The 19,898-nt window shown below is 38.3% G+C and overlaps 1 protein-coding gene across 2 annotated transcripts; it reads left to right on the top strand.

Moving 5' to 3' along the window:
* The first annotated feature begins 1,714 nt into the window (after positions 1–1,714).
* LOC127389288 (receptor-interacting serine/threonine-protein kinase 2-like) lies at positions 1,715–15,619 on the top strand. Of its 2 annotated transcripts, none has more exons than XM_051629637.1 (12): positions 1,715–1,800; positions 4,216–4,384; positions 6,163–6,316; positions 6,519–6,674; positions 6,804–6,952; positions 8,745–8,794; positions 9,883–10,044; positions 10,609–10,694; positions 12,165–12,233; positions 12,966–13,134; positions 14,006–14,155; positions 14,817–15,619. In XM_051629637.1, the coding sequence occupies exons 2-12, from the start codon at positions 4,233–4,235 to the stop codon at positions 15,134–15,136; spliced, it is 1,617 nt and encodes a 538-aa protein (XP_051485597.1). In that variant the 5' UTR covers positions 1,715–1,800; positions 4,216–4,232; the 3' UTR covers positions 15,137–15,619. The 2 variants fall into 2 exon arrangements, with proteins under 2 accessions (XP_051485597.1, XP_051485596.1); XM_051629636.1 differs by having other exon boundaries at positions 1,747–1,800; positions 4,219–4,384.
* The last annotated feature ends 4,279 nt before the right edge of the window (positions 15,620–19,898 follow it).

The following is a 19,898-nucleotide window of genomic DNA, read 5'->3' as shown; positions in this document are numbered from 1 at the left end:
GAAAAGTGTAGACTATGAGCACATATGAATGTGTTGATAAATCAAAGCCAAAGGGAGGAGGATCCTGAGGCCACAGCAACTTTAAATGCTTCCAGCCTTCTCCAGGACTGTTACAGCCCACTTGTTTTACCTGTGCTACTTTAGTTCCCTTTAACTTCTGGAGGGGTGTGCTGGACAGAGAAAGCTGATGCTGCTCAGACAGCTACAGCTGTCAGCAAACACAGTGTACATGAAGGCATACTGCACACTTCCTACTTGTAGTGTGCTTCCTCTCAGGCCACAGAGCCCTGGACACATGATCTCTAGATACAAGGGACTTTTCCATGATCACAGGATGATTAAGTAAGTGTCCTGCTGCTCTTACCCGCCCTGTGTTGAGCAGTGAGGATTTGGTCCAAAATCAACAGAAGTCTGTGGACAGAATCTCATTGCCTGACACTGGCTTTTAAAGTCAGGCTCTATAAATACAGACTTGATGAAGTGGGAATTTTGAATAAATGGGGCCAACTGAAATGACTGCTTTCTCCTAAAGTCTCCACCTTGAATCCAGCAGTCCCATCAACATTTGCTGTGAAAGTATATGCTGGGGGCCTAGCATGAACACAATTAAGCCTTACAGAGTTTTCACACAATTAAAGGTATTCTGGACTTGTGGCATTTTCTAGCCCAGCCTCCTGTTCAAAGCAGGATGAGCAGCAGTGCTGGATCAGGTCAGCCATGGCTTAGCCTAGCTAAGTCTAGAAAGGCTTAAAGCATAGTGACTCTGCAACTGGAGTAGCCTAATCCAGTATGACATTACAAGAAATTCTTCTGGCACCTGGCTTGAACCTGTGAAGTAGAGACATCTGTTTGACCTATGCCACTGATTATCTGACACAATGGAGAAGAATTTGGCTCTGTTTTCATAAATGACCTTCAAGTAGCTGTAGGCTTCTAGTGGACCTCCCCCACCAGCCACCTAAGGACTGGCACCCTCACCCTCCCTTTCTGAGGTATGTGCTCTAGGGCCCATCTTGGTAGCTGCCTACTGCATCCTCTCCAGTTTTTCAACATTTTCTTTGAACTGAGGGTCCTAAGTTCAGATGCAGCCTCTCAATTTCTGAGTACTGAGGCATAATGACCTCTCACTTTGCTGCCTGTATTTTTAATGTAGCCCAGTATGCTGTTTTCCCTGCTTGTGATGACAGCACACAGCTGCCTCATGGATCAACTGAACTTCCACCATAACCCCTACATCCTTCAGCATGCTTTACTTCTCTGCAGCTTCGTGTTACTCCTATGCTCACATACTCTGTAAATGGGAAGAAACTGCAGTTTTCATCCTGTTTTAAAATCAACCCAACTTTAAATTTTTAAAGGGATTTTATACTTGTCCTGTTGGCTTTATCTACTGCAGAGATAAACATCAGCTATACTATCTGTGAGCAGCTTCACATGCTTCTGGATCTGGGCTGTATCCACTATGGTGTTTTTCACTCTTACGCAGCTCTTCCTCTTGACATTCCTCATTGTGGCAAAAAGTAGCTACCCAACCTCTTTTTCTTTAGCTTATTACAGGCAGTTAACAAATCAGCCCGTGAAAACCCATCTGCAGTCACTAAAGAGTTACAGCTTGTGGATCCACCCAACCAGGAAATTTTAGATGTTTGCAGGCAGCCAATAAAAGCAGAGATCAACAACTCAGCTGACTCATGCAGAAAAGCTCCAGCTGAGTTGGAACCAAGTTCAAAGCCGACTCCCATCTGATATCTGCAGCAGTTTCACTCCATTTTTCCAGTTTTTATGCCTGCATTTTCAGAGGTAAGTTGCTTTTGTTTCCAACTGCTTTTACTGAGACATCTGAATATTAAGATAATGTAGAGTTTCTCTTACACTATGGAAAACATCTTTCCTATGAATTATTTTTTTAAAAACTACCTTTAAAATAGAAATGTAAATGGTTTTATAGCAGCCTCCTTCCTGCACCTGCCTGTCCAGCTAGAGGAAGATGAGAAAGTTGTCAGACTTTCTTACTAAAAAATATGAAACCCTTCATTGTAAAAGTCACCTAAAATATTTTTGTCGTTTGATAGTGAGGTTTTTTTAAGGGTTTAGGAGAAAAATCACTCAGAAGGGTTAGAACTACTGAAAAAATGGCTTTGGTACCAAACTTTCAATCTAGGGGGTAGAGAGAGACTTTGTTATCTGTAATTCCATAATAGTCCCATATTCCATGACTAGTCCTTCTGACAGTATTAGGAATCTGGGTAGTACCCTGGATAGGTAAAATATCTCCCATTTTAGGATTAAGCTCTTTTGGAGATGATCAGCAAATCACTAAGTTGAGGTATGCAAACATACAAGCTCAGACACAGGGACAATGGTGCTCAGCATGTCATGGTTTGGAACAGAGAAAGATTGAACTTGTTTTGATTTTGTTTTTTAGAAAACCTCTAGTTAAATTAGGTTTTGCAAATCCAAAATGGGCTGATAGCTAGGTTTCATTTTTATCGAAGTAGCCAGTTAGCAAGAGTTTTAAAAACTTGCAGCTTTACTTGATTCAATTTTAAATAGAAGCAGGTACTTTCAGGAATGGTTTAGATCCTATATTCATTGGTTTAGATTCCCTGTGCTGTTTGGAGCTGAGTAGATTATTTTGGCTAGTTAAGTGATTTATCATGGTTGAAGTAATTAAAATGTGACTTATTGTTTTCCTTCCAGCCTTCTGATTACCACCTTTATATAAAGGATTGTGTATATTTATAATATAAATAATATATATCCTTTATATTTGGGATTTAGATTTGTGTCATCTGTCTTTGCAACTTTAAAAGTTGCAAAAGGGGCTCATTTGGAAATTTGTTAATTTAGAGCAATCTTTTAAAATTTTATGAAACTCTTAACCTGTCAGCCTTATGTTTTATTTCTTCTATAAAGAAACTCTAAGTGAGGCACTTAAGGCAGCTATTGCTTTCAAACTGTGTTAATCCAACAAAAGAAAAAATTCAACTGTCCTTTCTTATTAAAGTAATGTTGAAGCTGAACTGGTAAATCCAGTGCTGTATTTTATTTGCATTTTGATTGTGGATTGATGGAAAACTGAGCTTAGTATCCCTCTGATTGTGAACATGCCTGCGTGGCACAGCTTAGATACTGAGATTAACTGAAAATAAGTTGGTCATGAACTAGAAGCAGTTCAGCCATGAGCACAGGCTAATTAATCTTTTTTGCTTCTACTTTATACTAGTAAAAAAAGTGACCTGCTCCAAGTCAGGAGGCTTTCAGGCCTTCTGTGTTCCAGCAGAAGAACTCATCTTCTAGGAAATAATTCAGACTCAACAGTTCTTGCTGGTTACTACAAACTTTTGGCTCTGTTGCTTTAGTTCCCTCATGTTTTCTTTTCTAGCCCTGGCCTATTGGAGCCTGAAAGGGAGTATTTCAATTAGAATTCTTCTGACTCATTGACTACTGATCTCACAGTAATCCTTACCAATGGTTTCATCCCATCTGTTTTCTTTGCTCATTTTCTTCTTTCACCACTAACTTCTGGTTATTCTCTAGCCTAATGTAGCTTCATGAGTATAATTAAGAAAGTTACTCATATAGTTACACAGTGATGCTTTCCAGAGGTTATCTCTATTCCATGTGCATTGCTGTGCAATGTGTCCAGAATATTGATGGCCTGACAGAGCTACAGTATGGACAGTGTACTGGCCAAATTATGGGCTGTTATAAAGCCAAAACTCCATTTAGCATAGTTCTGCCAGCTTACAACAGCAAGTTTTTTACCTTACTTTTGTGGTGTTGTACTAAAGAAGATATTTGAGAATGATGCAGAACAGACTTGTATGAGTTAAGTTGCCTTTTTCATGAGAAGCAGGGAAACTATATAGCTCTTAAATCCTAGTTTGCACACATAGTTCAGTACCACTTCAAAATCCCATTTTGCATTATAAATAATGACTCCATGTTTCAAAGTCATCAGATGGAAATAATGAGCAATTAATTAGCACCTTTCAGTCTCAGATGGTAAATTATGGTTCAGACACTCCTATGCAATTAGTGCATTTTTCCTGTCTCTATAAGGAAAGTCTGACACAGACTAATAAAGGAAGCCTGTTAGATTAGGGTATTGGTTATTTGGGCAGTAAGGGCTGGTACAACTTCACTGTGCTTTTGGCAGTAATGATAAAAACTAGTCATTAAACCCTTTGTCTTTCTGCCATTTTCTCCCAGAAGCCAGCCATCAAGAAATGGCCAATTCATTACCTGTGGTAGCCCAGGAAGATTTGGATAGCTTTAACGTGACCAGGACAAGCTCAGGCTTTGCACTCAAAGCCTTTCATATTTCTTGGAACACTGACATCTCTGTGAAGCTGCTAACCAGCCAGAACACTACAGAGAGGTATGTGTTTTACCTGGCTGGCCAACCAACCAGGCAGGTGGGCAGCACAGACCTACAGCAAGGGCACCAAAATGTACTGTGGCATGGCCAGGATCATCTGATCCCTAAACACATCTCCACCCATAGAAATCCTGACTAGCCAAGAGGCAACTTGGAGGCAGCTTTACAGGAAAACAAGCTCTGTTTTTTTACAAATCTTTATAAATGTAGAGCTTAACCCTGAAGTCATTATCTCTACTATAATAATGACTATGAACCCTGATCAGTAATGCTCAGCATGCTATGGTACTACATTTTTTCTGGAGGCCTCTGAAGAGATCTCAGTGGAATTTAATCATAAAGCAGCATGTACAGGTGAGAGTAAAGGGAGGTGGGAGGGGATAATGGTGAGGGTCACAGAGCAGTGAGGTATGTACAAGCCCTAATTTAAAAAGCCAAGTGAGCTGTAACTGATGGGTGTCAGCTTACTGACAAAAAATCCCAGTGTGCAACAAAAACACAATGTCAAAGAATAATCACAAGCTGCTTTTGAAGGAAAATAAAAGCATTTTAGGGAATGCACTGACCTGAGGCTTAATCAGAAAAGGAGTATGATGTGCATCAATGTGAGAGTTACTCTTGTTAACTAAGAATGCTGCCATTCAGCTGGCTTTTGTTAGAAGTAAAATTCAAAAGTGTCCAACTCAAATACAGTAATTGCAGTAATACTTCAAATTCTCCAGTATTTGGTAAATTTGTTTAAAGATAAAACGCTTCCTCTGTTCCATGTCTACATTTTCTTCAAACCAAACAAGCCCCCCAAAAAAACAGCTAAAGTTATAGAAATCAACAGTTTGCTTTGCTTTGGACTTGACATACATTGATAATTTTGAATCTCTTTCACTCAAACTTGCTCCCTAAACCTAAAGACACTTGCTTTTCTCTCTTTCTACCCTTCTAATCTGCTTTACACAGTACTTAGGAAAGCTGGGAGAATAAAATGTGTTTTACTCAGCAGCAAAATGTTTAACTGTGTGTTGATGATAAATATTTAGATTTGTGGGGGAAAAAAGAGTTAAAACAAGTGGGGCTGTGAATTATTTCCTGTTATTTAGTTTACAGGCTTGTGTATCAGCACAGTACATAAGAGAAACTGAAATTGAATTCCCAGTGTTGATTAGAACAATGAAACTGAGCTCCAGGTCTACTGAAATCAACTGAATTTTGAATGAATTTCAATAAGTTTTCAGCTCATGAGAGTAGAGATAATCAGACCTTTCAAATCAAACATACAATTAACAAAAAGATAAACCTGTAGCAAGAGTTCAGTTATTTCCAGGAAAATGCAGAATTGAATTGGTAGTTCCATGTTTCCTCTGAAACTGTTTGAAGTCCTTAGACAATAAAACTTTGATCAAAGCAAAGCTTTTTTACCTCTGTAAATAAACTTCTTAAATTCATGTCTACAATCCAATAGCAAAAGGATATAAGTTCTTGGAGACAGGAAGGAAAAAACCCTTGAATTTTCTTAATCTATAATTCAGCTTTCTCCTGCCTTCACACTTCAGTCCTGCTTTTATGTTCACATTAAAGCATCTAGAGGTCTTTCATGTTACACTACACAAGGGATTGCTTCATTTTCTTAGAATTGTTTGAAAGATATAATATAGGTTTTATGGGTAGAATTATATTAGCTTGTGTTCAAACATATGGTTATCTCATTTCTGTATCCTACACTCTCATCTCTAGCTGAGATGAGTGTAGTCTTATCAGCCTCTAACCCTTGCCATTTTTTACAGGGAGTGGAAGTTGCTGCTTCAGGATATAGCAAATGTCAGACACTGTGAGTGTGCCCATCTCCTGCCTTCCCTTGGCATTTACCAGTACCATGGGCTTGTGGGGATAGTGACTGAATGGATGAACAACGGATCTCTCCACTCTCTCATCCATGAGGTAGATAAAGGATAACCATCATTTATGCAAAAAAATTAATTACAAGGCCAGCCAAAAGAGAAAAATCAGCCTGCTAATTATAGACAGCAGTCACAGCCAACCTCTTCTTTAGCTTCTGTATTTGTACTTATGTTTATTGGCAAATGAAAATGGGAATAGTAAAGATTTCACACTAACACAAAACCTGTTTTTTGTTTCTTAGCATCAGCTGTACCCAGAACTTCCATTTCCCTTACTCATAAGGATCCTCTCAGATGTGGCTGAAGGGCTGCATCACCTTCACAGCCTTGAACCTGCTTTCTGCCTCAGCAACCTGAAACCTTCCAATGTGCTTTTGGATCTGCAGTACAGAGCCAAGGTGGGAGCTTCTACTTTTAGCCTATTAATGTAAAATCCAGTGATTCTCTCATTGTTGCACATATTTAGGATAAATAGTCCAAGATTTAAGTTATTATCTAAAATAGACTTTTTTCCCCCATCTCTGTAGATATCAGATTATGGTCTAACCAACTGGAAGAAACAGCAACTGAGGTCAGACCTGCAGAACTGCAATCAGAGAAACTGCCAGGACTTAGTGTACCTCTCTCCTGAAATCCTTGAAGGAGGCCTTCCTTCCCAGGAAGGTGATATTTACAGGTAAATGGGGTCTCTAAGGGTAGGGTCATACCTGGTCCTTGCAACGTTTTTACAATGCTGCCAACATACTTATTTTCAGAGACACGACTGTAAAAATGCCAGATCTACATAATGAAGCAGGATAGTATTACACATGAGGCCAGTTACAGCAATTAATTGAACCTGAAATTCCCCATTTTTGTTAAATAATATACTAAGGTTGAGAACAGTTCTCAAAGGTCATCATACAAATATTTAGATAATGGACTTAAATGTTGAAAAATTGTAATGTAACTGCCAGAACTTTTTTGTAGACTTTTAGAAACCTAATAACTACTTCACATAGTTTCTAAACATGAGCTGCTGTTTGGTTTAGTTTCAGGAAGAACTGTTTAGGCCTGGATGAGGCCCAAGTTAAAAAAGACCTTCCTCTCAATAGTGTCCCATTAAGGTCCTATGGAATCTCTGCTGGAGTAACTCACTGAGCCACTCAAGCCTTCATACTTTTTAAGTGATTTATTCAAAGGAGGAAGATTACCTACTGCCACATGTTCCTTTGGATATGTTAGATGCTTTATGGTTGCCTCAATAAATGAGGCAACCTCAAAATGCAACTGTTGTCTATATGGACATACCTTTTTACCACTGACATACAGAGCCTGTGGACTAACATAAATAACTTCTAAGAATGGCCACTCTTCTGCTTTCAGACCCTTTATGGAGGCAACAAAATTAAACTCCTGCTTTATTGTCACAGAGACAAGCTCTAAAATGAGCCAAAAAATGCATACACTTGAGGAGTCCTATAAATGATGTGCTCAATCTGAAGTTGTTCATAAACACAAGATGTGTGTGCAGGAAGAGTGGAGGTTTACTTTCAGGCAGCATCATTAATTTTCCAACTTGTTTCATAACTTGAGATGCTCAGATGTGACTAGGGCATGAGAGGTGCATGACCAGACAGTGATGCAATAGAAGTGTGTCATATGAAACATAAGTACATTTAAGTTGCATGTGTGTCCACATTAAATTAATACTCTCCTAGAGGGTATTTAAGTAAAAGTGCTTTCAGGTTTTGTGGAAATAAGACAGGAGAGGGTTCTTTTAAACATGGTCATTTGTACTACAGCAAGATGAGTAAGTAGGTATGTTTATCCTAGAACTGCTTCTTCCCCTTTTCATTGCTTTGCTTCCAACTCATCTGTAGCCTTTCTCATTTCCAGCAGCCTCCTCGCTTCTGTCTCTGATGTTGCAGATTGAGCTTTGTATCAAACCCCTTTATTTCAAACATATGAGTTGTTGGTTATATATGCAGATTGATGCTATCACTGGAATACTTCCTAGGATGTTAGAAAAGGAAAAAGGTATTAGGAGCTCCAGTGAAATTTGCTGAACACAGTGGGTCAGAATCAAGTTTTTGGTAGGTTAACTCATGCTTGTCAGCCAGCACCTGCTGAAAAGTTCAGCTCTTTCAGTTGCTATTAAAATGACTTGAAAACAAAAAAAAATGATAGAGAAAGGAGAACAGAAGGCAAAAGAGTAAATGGAGATAATGTGGTAACATGAAATATAACTCCAGTTGATCCTATGTTTAAAGAAAACCTAAGCTTTAATTCTAAATGATTTATTTTATAAGAACAGCTCAGTTGAAAACAAACTTAATGCAGGAAAAAGGATATCATCAAATTGGGAAAGAGTTTGGATAGACTTAATCTTGAAAAACTCCTTTCTCAAACAAATAAACTTGCTTTTGGAAATGAGAACATAGATATGGATTGCAAACTAATGAACAGTCACTGTTTGTTTTTTTCAGTTTTGGAATACTGTGTTGGGAGAGCCTAAGCAGACAGAAACCTTTTGAAGGTATCTATCTCTGTTACTCATGTTGCTTTGTGTTGCCCTCATCTTTTCCATAAATTTCCTTATTGTAGGGAATTTGATATAAACAGTACTGTCTTTTCAAATGTGCCTTTGCCTTATGCTACTGCTAAAGCCCATATCCCCAAGGTATGGGATGAAAATATTAGAATCCCTCAACAAATCCTCAGGGTTTTTTTTTCTGCAGGGGAAAGGCATATCTTCTTATCCCACTTGTATCACCTCTCTGTCCTTGTTAAAACACACTGTTACTGAGTTGGGTTTTCTGCTCACCTTCAGTGAGAAACAATACCACTTTATTATTTTACAGTTGTCATCTAAAAACTGGGGAACATTTTAGTGACAAGCAGCTAGCTGGATGAGCAGAATGTTCATTTTTGAAGTTGCCATGAGGTTCAAATCCTGATTAAAAAATGCTGAGTTCATGCTGAATTCTCTGAAGTAAGCAGAGAATCTTACATGAAACTGAGCAGTTTTACAGACATTAATTTGCAAAGCATTGCATCATAATTGTCACAGTCTAGGAATGATTCCTGTTTCATAGAGGTGGAGATCAAGGAAAGGCTTCTTTGCTATGGGTACCATTTTGCATGGCAAAAATAGAAGAACTCTTGTATCTTACAGGTTGAGGACCTTTTAGAAATACTGCATGAAATACTATCTTTAAGTTCATACAGCTTCTGGCTGCCATCTTGTGGTTTCCCAAAGTAGATTTTTTTGTATAGTAGGAGTAATTTTCCTCTAATGTAGGTGTATGGCTTTATATAAAACTGCATGCTTAGAATTTACCCATTAAAAACACGTGTATGCCTGAGGTATCTGTGCATGTGGTTTATAATGCATGTATACACAGGCATTTGATTTATTATTTGGGTGGAGTTTTTTGTTCTGATATGGCCTGTAGCAATAAGTAGTTAGTGGTTTTGAAGTTTAGCATGTCTATGACTTAATGCATTATTTTTGTTTTTAAAAGTGCTCATCAAATGCATGAATTAATATACGCTCAACATGATTTTAAGAGGGTTCTGAGGTATTTAATGTTTTTTGCAGTGATGTTTTCCCATCAATTGCAGGTCAGACAACACTGCTGGAAGCATTGACAGGATTCTGCAGCAGTCTGCAGCCTGGTATTTCAGACAATTTAATACCAAGGGATCTGCCCCAGAGGAACAGACTGCGGCACCTCATCGCCCGGTGCTGGCATCAAGAACCAGGTTACAGGCCACGGGCTGCAGGTAACATTCAGGATTTGCTTTCTTAGCAGGATCTGTAAGGGAGATAAGTCTTGCTGGGAACACTGCTCTAGCACTCTGAATGACAGAGCAACCCAAGTGGAAGGCAAAGCAGTCTTTAGATCATCAGATGTTTTGTTCTAACTGAAGCTTCCTTCCAGAAGTGGTCTGTTTACCTCCAGATTTGTTTGGTATAATGTAGAAGTGAGTACAAATAAAGGAAAGGATATTGTACATACACTATTTCAATAGTTTTCAAAGTTGAAATATGCAAGTGCTGGGGAAGCCCTTTTGTGACAGATTTACACAGTCATGTGTAAACCTTTAGCAAGTAAGTCCACTAGGTCTGTATGAACATGTGATTTTAATGTGACTAACTGTTCTTTACTATCAGTTCAAAAAGGAAACCATGAGAAGATATGAGGTGGAAGTTGTATTAAACTGATATTGTATAGGTCATCTAGTTAATCAACATAATAGTAAAGTTAGTTGCAATATACTGAAGCCTGAATATATACACACTTCCATATGCAATGTGGTAATTAAACTGCTTTATTCCCCCTGCAGAATGTGTAGAACTTCTAAATGGAGTTTTGACTAGTATAAATAAGGAGGCAATTTCCACTGCAATCTACAACCTGATGGATGCAAAGGTTAGTGCAAAGTTCTGTTCTCCCACAAGGACATTACCTGATTCCTTCCACTGCAATCTCTGTAGTTGAAAACCAGGAAAGGCTTTGTGGTTGTTTTGTTGGACATGCCAGAGAGCTGAAGAGCACCCTTTGGTACTTCAGGTTCATTCAGGAATTGTATAATATAGATAATGTGAGGTTCTCTAGAAACAGCATCAATTGCTACCTGTTACAAAATTATGTTAGCCTGCTTCCAGTCACCAGCTGTAGTCAGACTGGTAAACCTCTAAGTGAAAACAAATACCACCCTCAAATAAGATCAGGGCTGGAATCAAGGGCAATTTTTTATGCATACACTGGTAAGAAGGTATTTATTCCAGAACCTGAACAGTTACTACCTACTGCATCAATACTAGTATCAACACTTTTTTTCTAAGCTTCTTTGCTTCTAAATTTGTGCTTCAGGCACAGGACACTACTTGTACTAGGGTCTAAGAGGGTTCTGTTATACCACAGGAATGGATGGGGAATGGCCAACAGCTGAGGGATATAGCCATGTGTCTACATTGCCTTGGGAAATCTGGCACAAATCTGACTGCCACAACTACAGCTATAATCTATCTAGTTAACTTAGAGTGGGGAAGCTAGTGACATGTGCTTCAGCCCTTGAACAAGTACTCTGACTCACTCCAGATTTACATCACCCATGCCATGTTATACTTCTGTGAGTTGTTTTTATCAGCTCATGCTGGATTATTTCTACATGTTGCCATCACATTCTGGGAATACAGAACAGGCTTGATCAACGTTTTAATAGGTGGCAGAGTTAAAGTCAGTCACCTTTACAACTGTTCAATTTTAGAACAGTACTACCAAATATTCCATAATCTAATGCTTCAATTTCCCTTGAACAAAGTTTTTTTGCTAAATTAACAAACAGCACTATTCATTGTTCAAACAACTGAACTGATATGTCCAAAATGACTGAAAATGCTATTGGAAAAATCTTTAAAATCGATTCATTAAGTGCTGAAGTATATAAATTTTAAAGTAGTTTGAACAAATCTGCAGATGTACAAAATGGGAAATACAGTGACAAGTACTGACACCCTTATTGCAGACAGTTTGGCTTACTAAACACAGGATGGCCCTGATGTTTGGATACTTCAGGGAAAACATGTTATAGCTTGCCAGTCTCTCTCTCAATACAGGGCTATTTTCACCTTTCCCTGCATGATTCAAACCTGGGTTTTAAAATAAATTTGAAACAGCAGGAGCAGTAACAGGGCAGAGTTCTGTCAGGCTCTACCTAATTGTGTTAAAATGCAAAAGTGCCCTGTGCAATTCACTGCAACTACCTATCAGCACACCTGAGTATCATGTATATTGTCAGTATGAATTGTCACTGTCAGCATAAACTCTTGCTCCTGACAGCTGTGAATTGAACAACCCACCTGTATACTTACTAGAATTTCTCTAATTTTTTTCCAGGAAACAGCACTTAATGCATGCAAAGGCTCAGAAATATACAGATTGCAGACAGGCATAAGCAATTCAGAGGTAAGTGCATGGCCTGAGAGTTTTACAAGATCTGCTGGCCCTGACAATGTAAAATGCAAACACTGTGGGGAAGAATGTCTCTATTTTTGTTCCTAACCATCCAGTTAACCAGTAAAACCTACTGTCTTACCTTCTTCCAAGCAGCTGACTCTGGTGTTGCTCTTGCAAAAAAACCTTCACTTAAAAGTGGATTTGAACCTCTCCTTCTTGAAAAAGTCCTAATGAAATGGCAAAATTCTAACCTTTCTTGTAGTCTTTTCAAAATGATGGCTGGAATGCCTAGGCTGAATTCCAGCATTTTCAACCAATTTTCTCAGAGCAAAGCCAACTACTTTGTCATAACTATAAAAGAGTTAACTCCTATTTTCAAAGTGATTTTGACACTTGTGGCAGGCCTGCTGATACTGAAAGATACAGAGGTGGAACTGAAGCTCACACACTTGGATCACAGCTAGCTTTAAACAGCTCATGTTCTAGTGACATCATGACCACTGGCAGCACAGGCTGCAGAAGTGCCCTAGGACTGCAGTAAACCCTAGGACACTAAGCCTATGGATCTGTGCTGTCACAGTGGCCCAAGCTGAACTGAAGTATGTCTGTAGGCTCAACAGCTGTATACCCACCCTCCACTGTGATACTGCTACCCTACATTTCAATAGAAAACTGGTTAGAGAGTGTTCTGGAACATAAGTTTCCAAGAAGATAATTCTTCTCAATTTTACTCTTTTTCAGGTCATCTGTCCACAAAAAAACAACCACTTAATCAGCAAGAAAATTCCTTTTGCAAAGCCAACCTTGTCAACTATTCTACTTGATAGCAGTGCAAATAATGCAGGAAGAGAAAATATTCTTGAGAGGGGTCTGTCCAATACTATCCCACAGAATGCAACAACAAAGAAAGGTCTTTACCTTGAAACATATCGGCTTCAGCTATTCTAGAAAAGAGGATAAATATTAGCTGTTGTTCCATATACATGTTATTTTCCTTCTAACATTGTCCCTTCTAAGATAGAGTTGTGCCCTCTACTGGTGTCATCTGAAGTACGAGTTCACTGCAGAAAACGCAGAGATGCCACAATGCCTTTTGATTAAGTGTATAGATCAAAAAGCCTCTTTTGCTTAACTCTTCTTAGAACCCTGACCTGTTATGTACAGCTGCCTTTCCCACACACATTAAATACTGCCTGCTGCTTTTGACAGAACAAGTCTCTCCTGGGAACCACACTGCCTTGTGCCACCAGGAATAACTGCTTTTTTGTAATGTTTATGTAAGGGGATTTTTTAAAAGAATGGTGACAGGAACATGTGATTGAATCCTGGAAATCACCATTCCTATATAAAAAACTTGTTTGCCTTTCAAGGTGGATTTGTCCTGTGGAAGTGTTTAACTTTGTGTTAACAAGTGATACAGTTCCTTAAATGCTCTCTCTGTATTCCTCAAGTCTTTGGATACAAAAATTGAGCCATAGGAAATGCACTTGTAGCATTTTCATTCTGATCAATAGCTGTCAGATTTACAGACCAGATAGAAGGTTCCATAACCTCAGAAACAAATTCCTACAGTTTGGAAAAAGTCAGATGTGTGTAGTAATATGCCAAAAATTTTGTAGGAATCATGATATATTAATAAAGGCCTAAAGAACAGCCAGGAATAAGTAAGAGCTTGCAAGTTGGTTTTCACTTCAGTTCCTTTCTTCTGTAGTGGTTTATATATATAATGTTTTGCTGTTGTTCAATTCAAGGGTCTAATCTTATTAATTTTAAACTTCTAGATCACCCAGGCTCTGACAGAAAAGCAAATTCCTTTTGCACAGTTTCTTCATTGGGTCCAACTACAGGCAAAGAAAGCAGTCAGCATAAGGACCCACCACTGACTCCAAAGCACAGACCCCAACCTCTGTGTCCTCAACAATCAGCGACAGGTAAGACTCCATTTCCAGTTTGAGGTGCAAGGTTCTCCTTGGCCATATCTTAGCAATTAAATTGTTTGAAGTTTGGAGGACCTAAATCTCTCTAAATTTCATGTCCATTTTCAGGTATGTAGTGTACTAACTCCTCCAAACTTGACACGTCTCATGAGTCTATTTGTGTACAGCTAATCCTATGTTCAGAAGTTCAGGCATTGACCACTGGGAGCATTGGCTTATTCTTTTCCAGAGTCATATTCAGGCTGAGAACAGTTCTGAAAAGATGATCTTAAATATAGAGAAATACCCTGAATTACCAATTATTCTTCCACTTTCTACAAGGCGAAGTTTTCTCATCTGTGTGGAGCAAACTTGCTTTCCATTAAGTTTAAGATGCTAGATGAACAGTGCATGACCTGAAAAATCTCTTCCCGTACACAATCTGACCACTTGATCTTTAGAAACACTTATGAAGATCAGATTACAGAAAATGAGTTTTAAACAAAAGATGAAAGTACATTGGACTAGTTCTGAACAAAGAATGCAAATAAACTAACTCTTCCTACTCCTTTCCTCTACTGAGTTGATATTTCTGGTGTTGATGCTATCACTTGCTAACAACTTCTGGAAGAATAGAACACTTTGTTTATCTCATCTTGTTTTATTTTCACTCAAGATCCTTGCTGTAAAGAAGACTGGTGTCAAATACTAGCCTGCCAGAGACAGACCATACTGCGCTGCATGACAGAAGGACGCCTCAACCACATCCTTGATGTCCTTCGCTCTCACCAAACCTTGTCCCGACTGGATTATGAAACAATCACCTCTTACCCCACAGTGACTGGTCGTGCTCGGGCACTGTTGGACACTTGCCTTTGCCTTGGAGAGAGGGCAGCACAGGTTGTAGTGACTGTACTGTCAATGACCAAACGTGGTCCTCTGGGACGAGGCAGCCATTGCCCAGACTGTCATACTAAGGTACACAGGCTGTTGTGACTTTTTGTTTTGCACTTGGTTACGTGGATCAGAGCACTGATATTTTGGAATGGCAATGTTTCATGTTAATTCTTCAACCTGCTGTCTGAAGTAATTCCTTCCTACAGTCCATGATTTCACTCCTCTAGTGGACTAGAAGGCCAAGTCAACCCCTGCTTGCAGAAATTACCAAGACTGGTATAACAAACTCTGATTTGGACCTAAGAGATGGGAGGAGTGCAGTGTGTGCCAGAGCACATACAGTTCCAGTTGGATGACACCTTCTTTCCTTTATTTTTTTGAAGGGAGGAAAATGGATCATGACTTGCTGGAGGTTACACTATGGAAGAATGGCTGTTACTACATTGCATACTACAAACACTTTTTTACATGAATTCATTAAGCTTTAAGACTGACTTAAGCTAATATATTTTTACAATCAAAAGCAATGTCTATTGGAATGTGTTGAAAATATTTTTGTTTATTAAAGGAGCTAAATATCTACTTCACTGTTTTTCACTCTGGGAATTTTCAACAGACTAGATCAGGCTCTGCTAAAAAAGGGATATCTTGTGAGGAAAAGAACTGTTGTAGTCATATTTTGCCTGTTTAGAAGGCATAACATAGAGTGAAACAGGTAATCATTCACCTGGCGGAAATATTTCCAGACTTAGAAGAGGGGGAACTGGCAATTTTGTTGAAACTTGATTACTGGCTTTCAAAAATTACTCCTTTCAGTTTTACTGCTGAACACTTTACACTTCTGTGAAAGATGTGCCAGCTGGCAGGCTATGCTGATTTTTGTCATGTTTTTGACATGGAAACAGTTTTGTCTCTCTGCCTGAAACAGCTGCCTGCTTGAAAGTATCATTTTATGCCAAATCTAAGCCAAATATTAACTGTTAATTGCAGAACTGGCATCAAACTACCAGACAGATTTTTGTTCTTGTATTTAGCTTTCCAATATAAGTGTTTGTAATAGGATGTGACCTTAGAGTTAAATGCCTATCCAAATTTTTAAAAGGCAACCCAAGAAGACAGTTTGTAACCAAGTAGAAAGCAAAGGCAAATTTGTTACTTCATGCTCAAAAGAGTCTGAATAGAACTATTTAATGGTTACTTAATAAACTTTGTCCACAATCAGATTTTTCCCACCTTGCTTGACTGAAATCAATGCCTGAACTTGATTTTTTTCGCATAGATATTTTGGCTAAAAGCATTCTCATAAATCACTACACTACTGCCAAAGCCTTGCTATTAACATACTTAATTTGATGCAGACATGTGCATAAACAACCTCATAACTCTCTCGTGTAATAAATATTTATAAGTTGGGGTTTGACAATTGCAGCTGGGAATCTAAGTGTTGTATTTTGAAGGAATGCTACCAGTTCATGGAAATGAAACTGTTGTTGATAAAAAGTTTTGATACAAAGCTAGAATACAGTGACCTGAAACTAGCATAATTTCATTTTGTCTCACCAAAAATACTTACTCTTCTAAGGCCTGAAATGTGTTGGCAATGTAACAAAGATGTGAATGTGGTGATTGCTGATGTGAAACATCAAACTGCTTAAAGCTTATGGTATTTTGCTAGCCCATTAGCTAAGATTGCTATTATCCTTGCCTTTCTTCTGCAGTTCTCTTGATAAAACAATATAGAACAAATGACAGTGAGAAAGAATAAAGACAGAAAAATCAAACTGTTCTTTAGTATCTATGGGAAGAAACAAGGCTTGAACCTGAAGAACATCTGTAGTCCCAGAAAGGAAATATAAAACCTGGGTAACTCTAGAAAACAGCAAATGGAATAATAAGTCACTTCAGGACTGACCATCCAAAGGGATTAGTAAAACTCTCTTGTAGTTACTCAGAAGACAAAACTAGAATTAATAAGTGTTAAAGTCATTCAACTTCTGCAAAGCTATTTAGATTTGTTAAAGGAATAGTAAGTGAAGTAGGCAGATGGTTATTTTTCTGTCTTGATTGTAATATATATTTCTTCTTGATGATAGATGCAGCTATCTTTTGCTGACTTGTAAAAAGAACACTGTCCCTTGCCCTTTATCCTATCTACACAACATCTTTGTCTTAGCTGGGATACTTCATGCAAAGTAAGAACATCTAAACTAGAATTTGTTTGAGGTTAATTTGTGAAAAATTAATCTGAAGTACTGGAATGAAACACGAGACATTAGTCCTTCCAATAGAGAGGAAAACAAAGTTATAAATACCACTGAATAGTTGTCATCAGTGCCTGGTAAGAACAGAGCTCCAGAGAATGACAAAGGCAACAATTCATCAAATAAGCTATAAAAACTTTAAAAAAACCCCCGCATTGATGGACTGCTAATGTACACAATTTTATACCACATGGGTAGTAAATAATGTAAAGTGCTAACCAAAATATACTAAAACTCAAGGATTTTTATTTTACTGTTTCAGGTCTGCATTCTACAGAACCTTGTAAACATTTTAATGCTTGCTTGGGTCTAGTCACCTGAGCTATTCACCTTAAGATTTGGAAAAAGTTAAATGCATAGATTAAATACTTGTGGGACTAGTATGTTAGGGAAGGACCCAACTGTTACCCAGGCATGCATGGAGAATTTAGGTTTTTCTACTGCTATTTATTGATTATAATGCTATACAGCCATTAACAAAGCTCTCCTCCAGTAATATGTTGTCTCTAAGACTGATGGGGTTTTTTTATGCATGAAGAAATCTTGTGTTATATTTCCTTTCATTCTTTTTCTGCCCTATTTGGAAAATCTTATACTGGAGCTCAAAAGGACTTTGCATAGTTTTGATGTTCTTGATCAAGCAAAGTAATCCCTTGCTAGCCTTGCCTGGTACTACCTTCTCTTTACTGGGTGCATGGTTGACTTGACAGCTGGTATGTCAGCAGGGTTAAATAAAACCAGATTTTGAAGGTAAATCACCATAAACTGAACTACCTGACAGGGTCTGCAAAAAACAGATTTAATGAGTTATTTGTTACATTAAAGAGTAGCTGCAAGATTACATTAATTGTACAGTTAAATCCAGTCTGTGTTGAAAAGAGGAAGTTGGTAGTTGCAGTGCTGCATTTTGCTCAGCCCCAACATGATAAAAATGGTAGAGAAGAAGCTCAGATGTATATTTCCAGCTCTTGTAGTGCTATGACAGAAGTTTATGATCAGTATTTTATTTCCTGGCTTTATTTCTCTTTGCCAAGTATACAAGTAGAAGTTGCAGAGGAAGTTACCTAGGTGGGGAAGAAGTTGAGAGAAGCTGAGAATACCTCTGGAACATAAAAAGTATGAGACTTTGACCTTGGAATAGCTGCAAAATTCCCTACAGAATTGTCTTTATGCCATGTACATGTGCTGTTAGTGTCCTGTCACAGAAGAACAGGAAACTACAAGGAAAACACTGAGGTGAGTGCCTGCTATCTTCACTTGTGTGTTTGTGTGTGTGTGCAAGGTGCTGAAGGAACTACTGTTTGCCATTCTATGCTGGCAATGGTTTAGCTGGAAAACACTATTCAGCTCTAAGCATGGACTGAGGAGAGCCCAGAAGAGAGAGGAAGGCTGATAAGAACTGAGGAAACCTGACATGTAAGGACAAGTTGATAAAATTGTTTGGTCTAGCAAATAGGAGGTGAAGGGAAGATATAAAAGTCTGGACCCGAGGTAGTGAACTCCAGTGATGAAACAGAGAAACTGGTTGGTATCAACCAGTTGTCTGTTCTTACTGCTCTACGATCCTGGAGTGGCTTTCAAGCAGGTGCTCAAAAAGATTTAAAGGCTGTTATGAAGACAGGCTTCTTTCCAAAACCTAGAGTCATTAGCAATATCCATGAAACTTCAGTTTTACCTAAACCAGAGCTCTTTAGTTGCTAAAAATATAAACAACAGTGACTTGCTGAGCTTTTTTCCTCAGCCTGTTAAGCTTGTTTATGCAAAATACAGAAGTTTCAAGTGAATTAAGGGACAAATTAGTGTTTTTGCTGGGAGTTGTTTAACAGCACTGTCAGCCAATCACTATTTCACTAAAATCTACCTGTGATCATGTTCCCAGCTATTCAGCTATTAGGAAAATGGAACAGAGAGAACCTGAACTGAAGAGCTCTGGGGATTATTTCCACTCTTTACAGTGTTTCTGTGAATTCTAAGATGCTGGTATTCAAAGCTGCAGGTTTATTTGTTTTACAGAAATCTCACACTTGGGTATAGAATTAATGAAATACTCAGGAGAAGATAGATTTGGATGCTGGTTTTAATTTAATTTTCTACAGGAGATAATAGGGTTTGAACTCCTGAGCTGCTGAATTTTATTTTAATCTGTCTGGTAAGAATGTTTTCTGCTATTCCATTCTTATATATCAATACAGCAATTTAATTCACTCTTAGCTGGTCTGAGACAATTTTATTTTTTTAAATCCTATGGCAACTCTTAGTTTCTTTGCCCAAACTAGCCCCCAGCAGTGGAAGCTGTCATTTCTTGTTCAGTGTTCCTTATGTTCATCTGTGGTAGCAGAAGGTGCACACACTGTGGCCAGACCTTTCCTGCTTATAACAGTGCCAATTAACTGATAATTACAGTGCATAGTAACAACTGCAGAGGTAAAAGCTCACTATTGATTCATTACTTTAAGCGACACTTGGACATGTAGAGAGGATCTGTTTTCACAGCTGGCTATTTAATCACAGACACTTTTTTTCTTGGACAAAGGAAGTACTTTGTAGGACAAAATATAATGAAATTATCAGGATTTTACAGCTGTGATTTTACAGTTCAT

Source organism: Apus apus, chromosome 11 (assembly GCF_020740795.1).
Source record: "Apus apus isolate bApuApu2 chromosome 11, bApuApu2.pri.cur, whole genome shotgun sequence".
Taxonomy (NCBI): domain Eukaryota; kingdom Metazoa; phylum Chordata; class Aves; order Apodiformes; family Apodidae; genus Apus; species Apus apus.
Note: the sequence above shows the minus strand (reverse complement) of the source record. Positions and strands in the feature narration are given on the sequence as shown.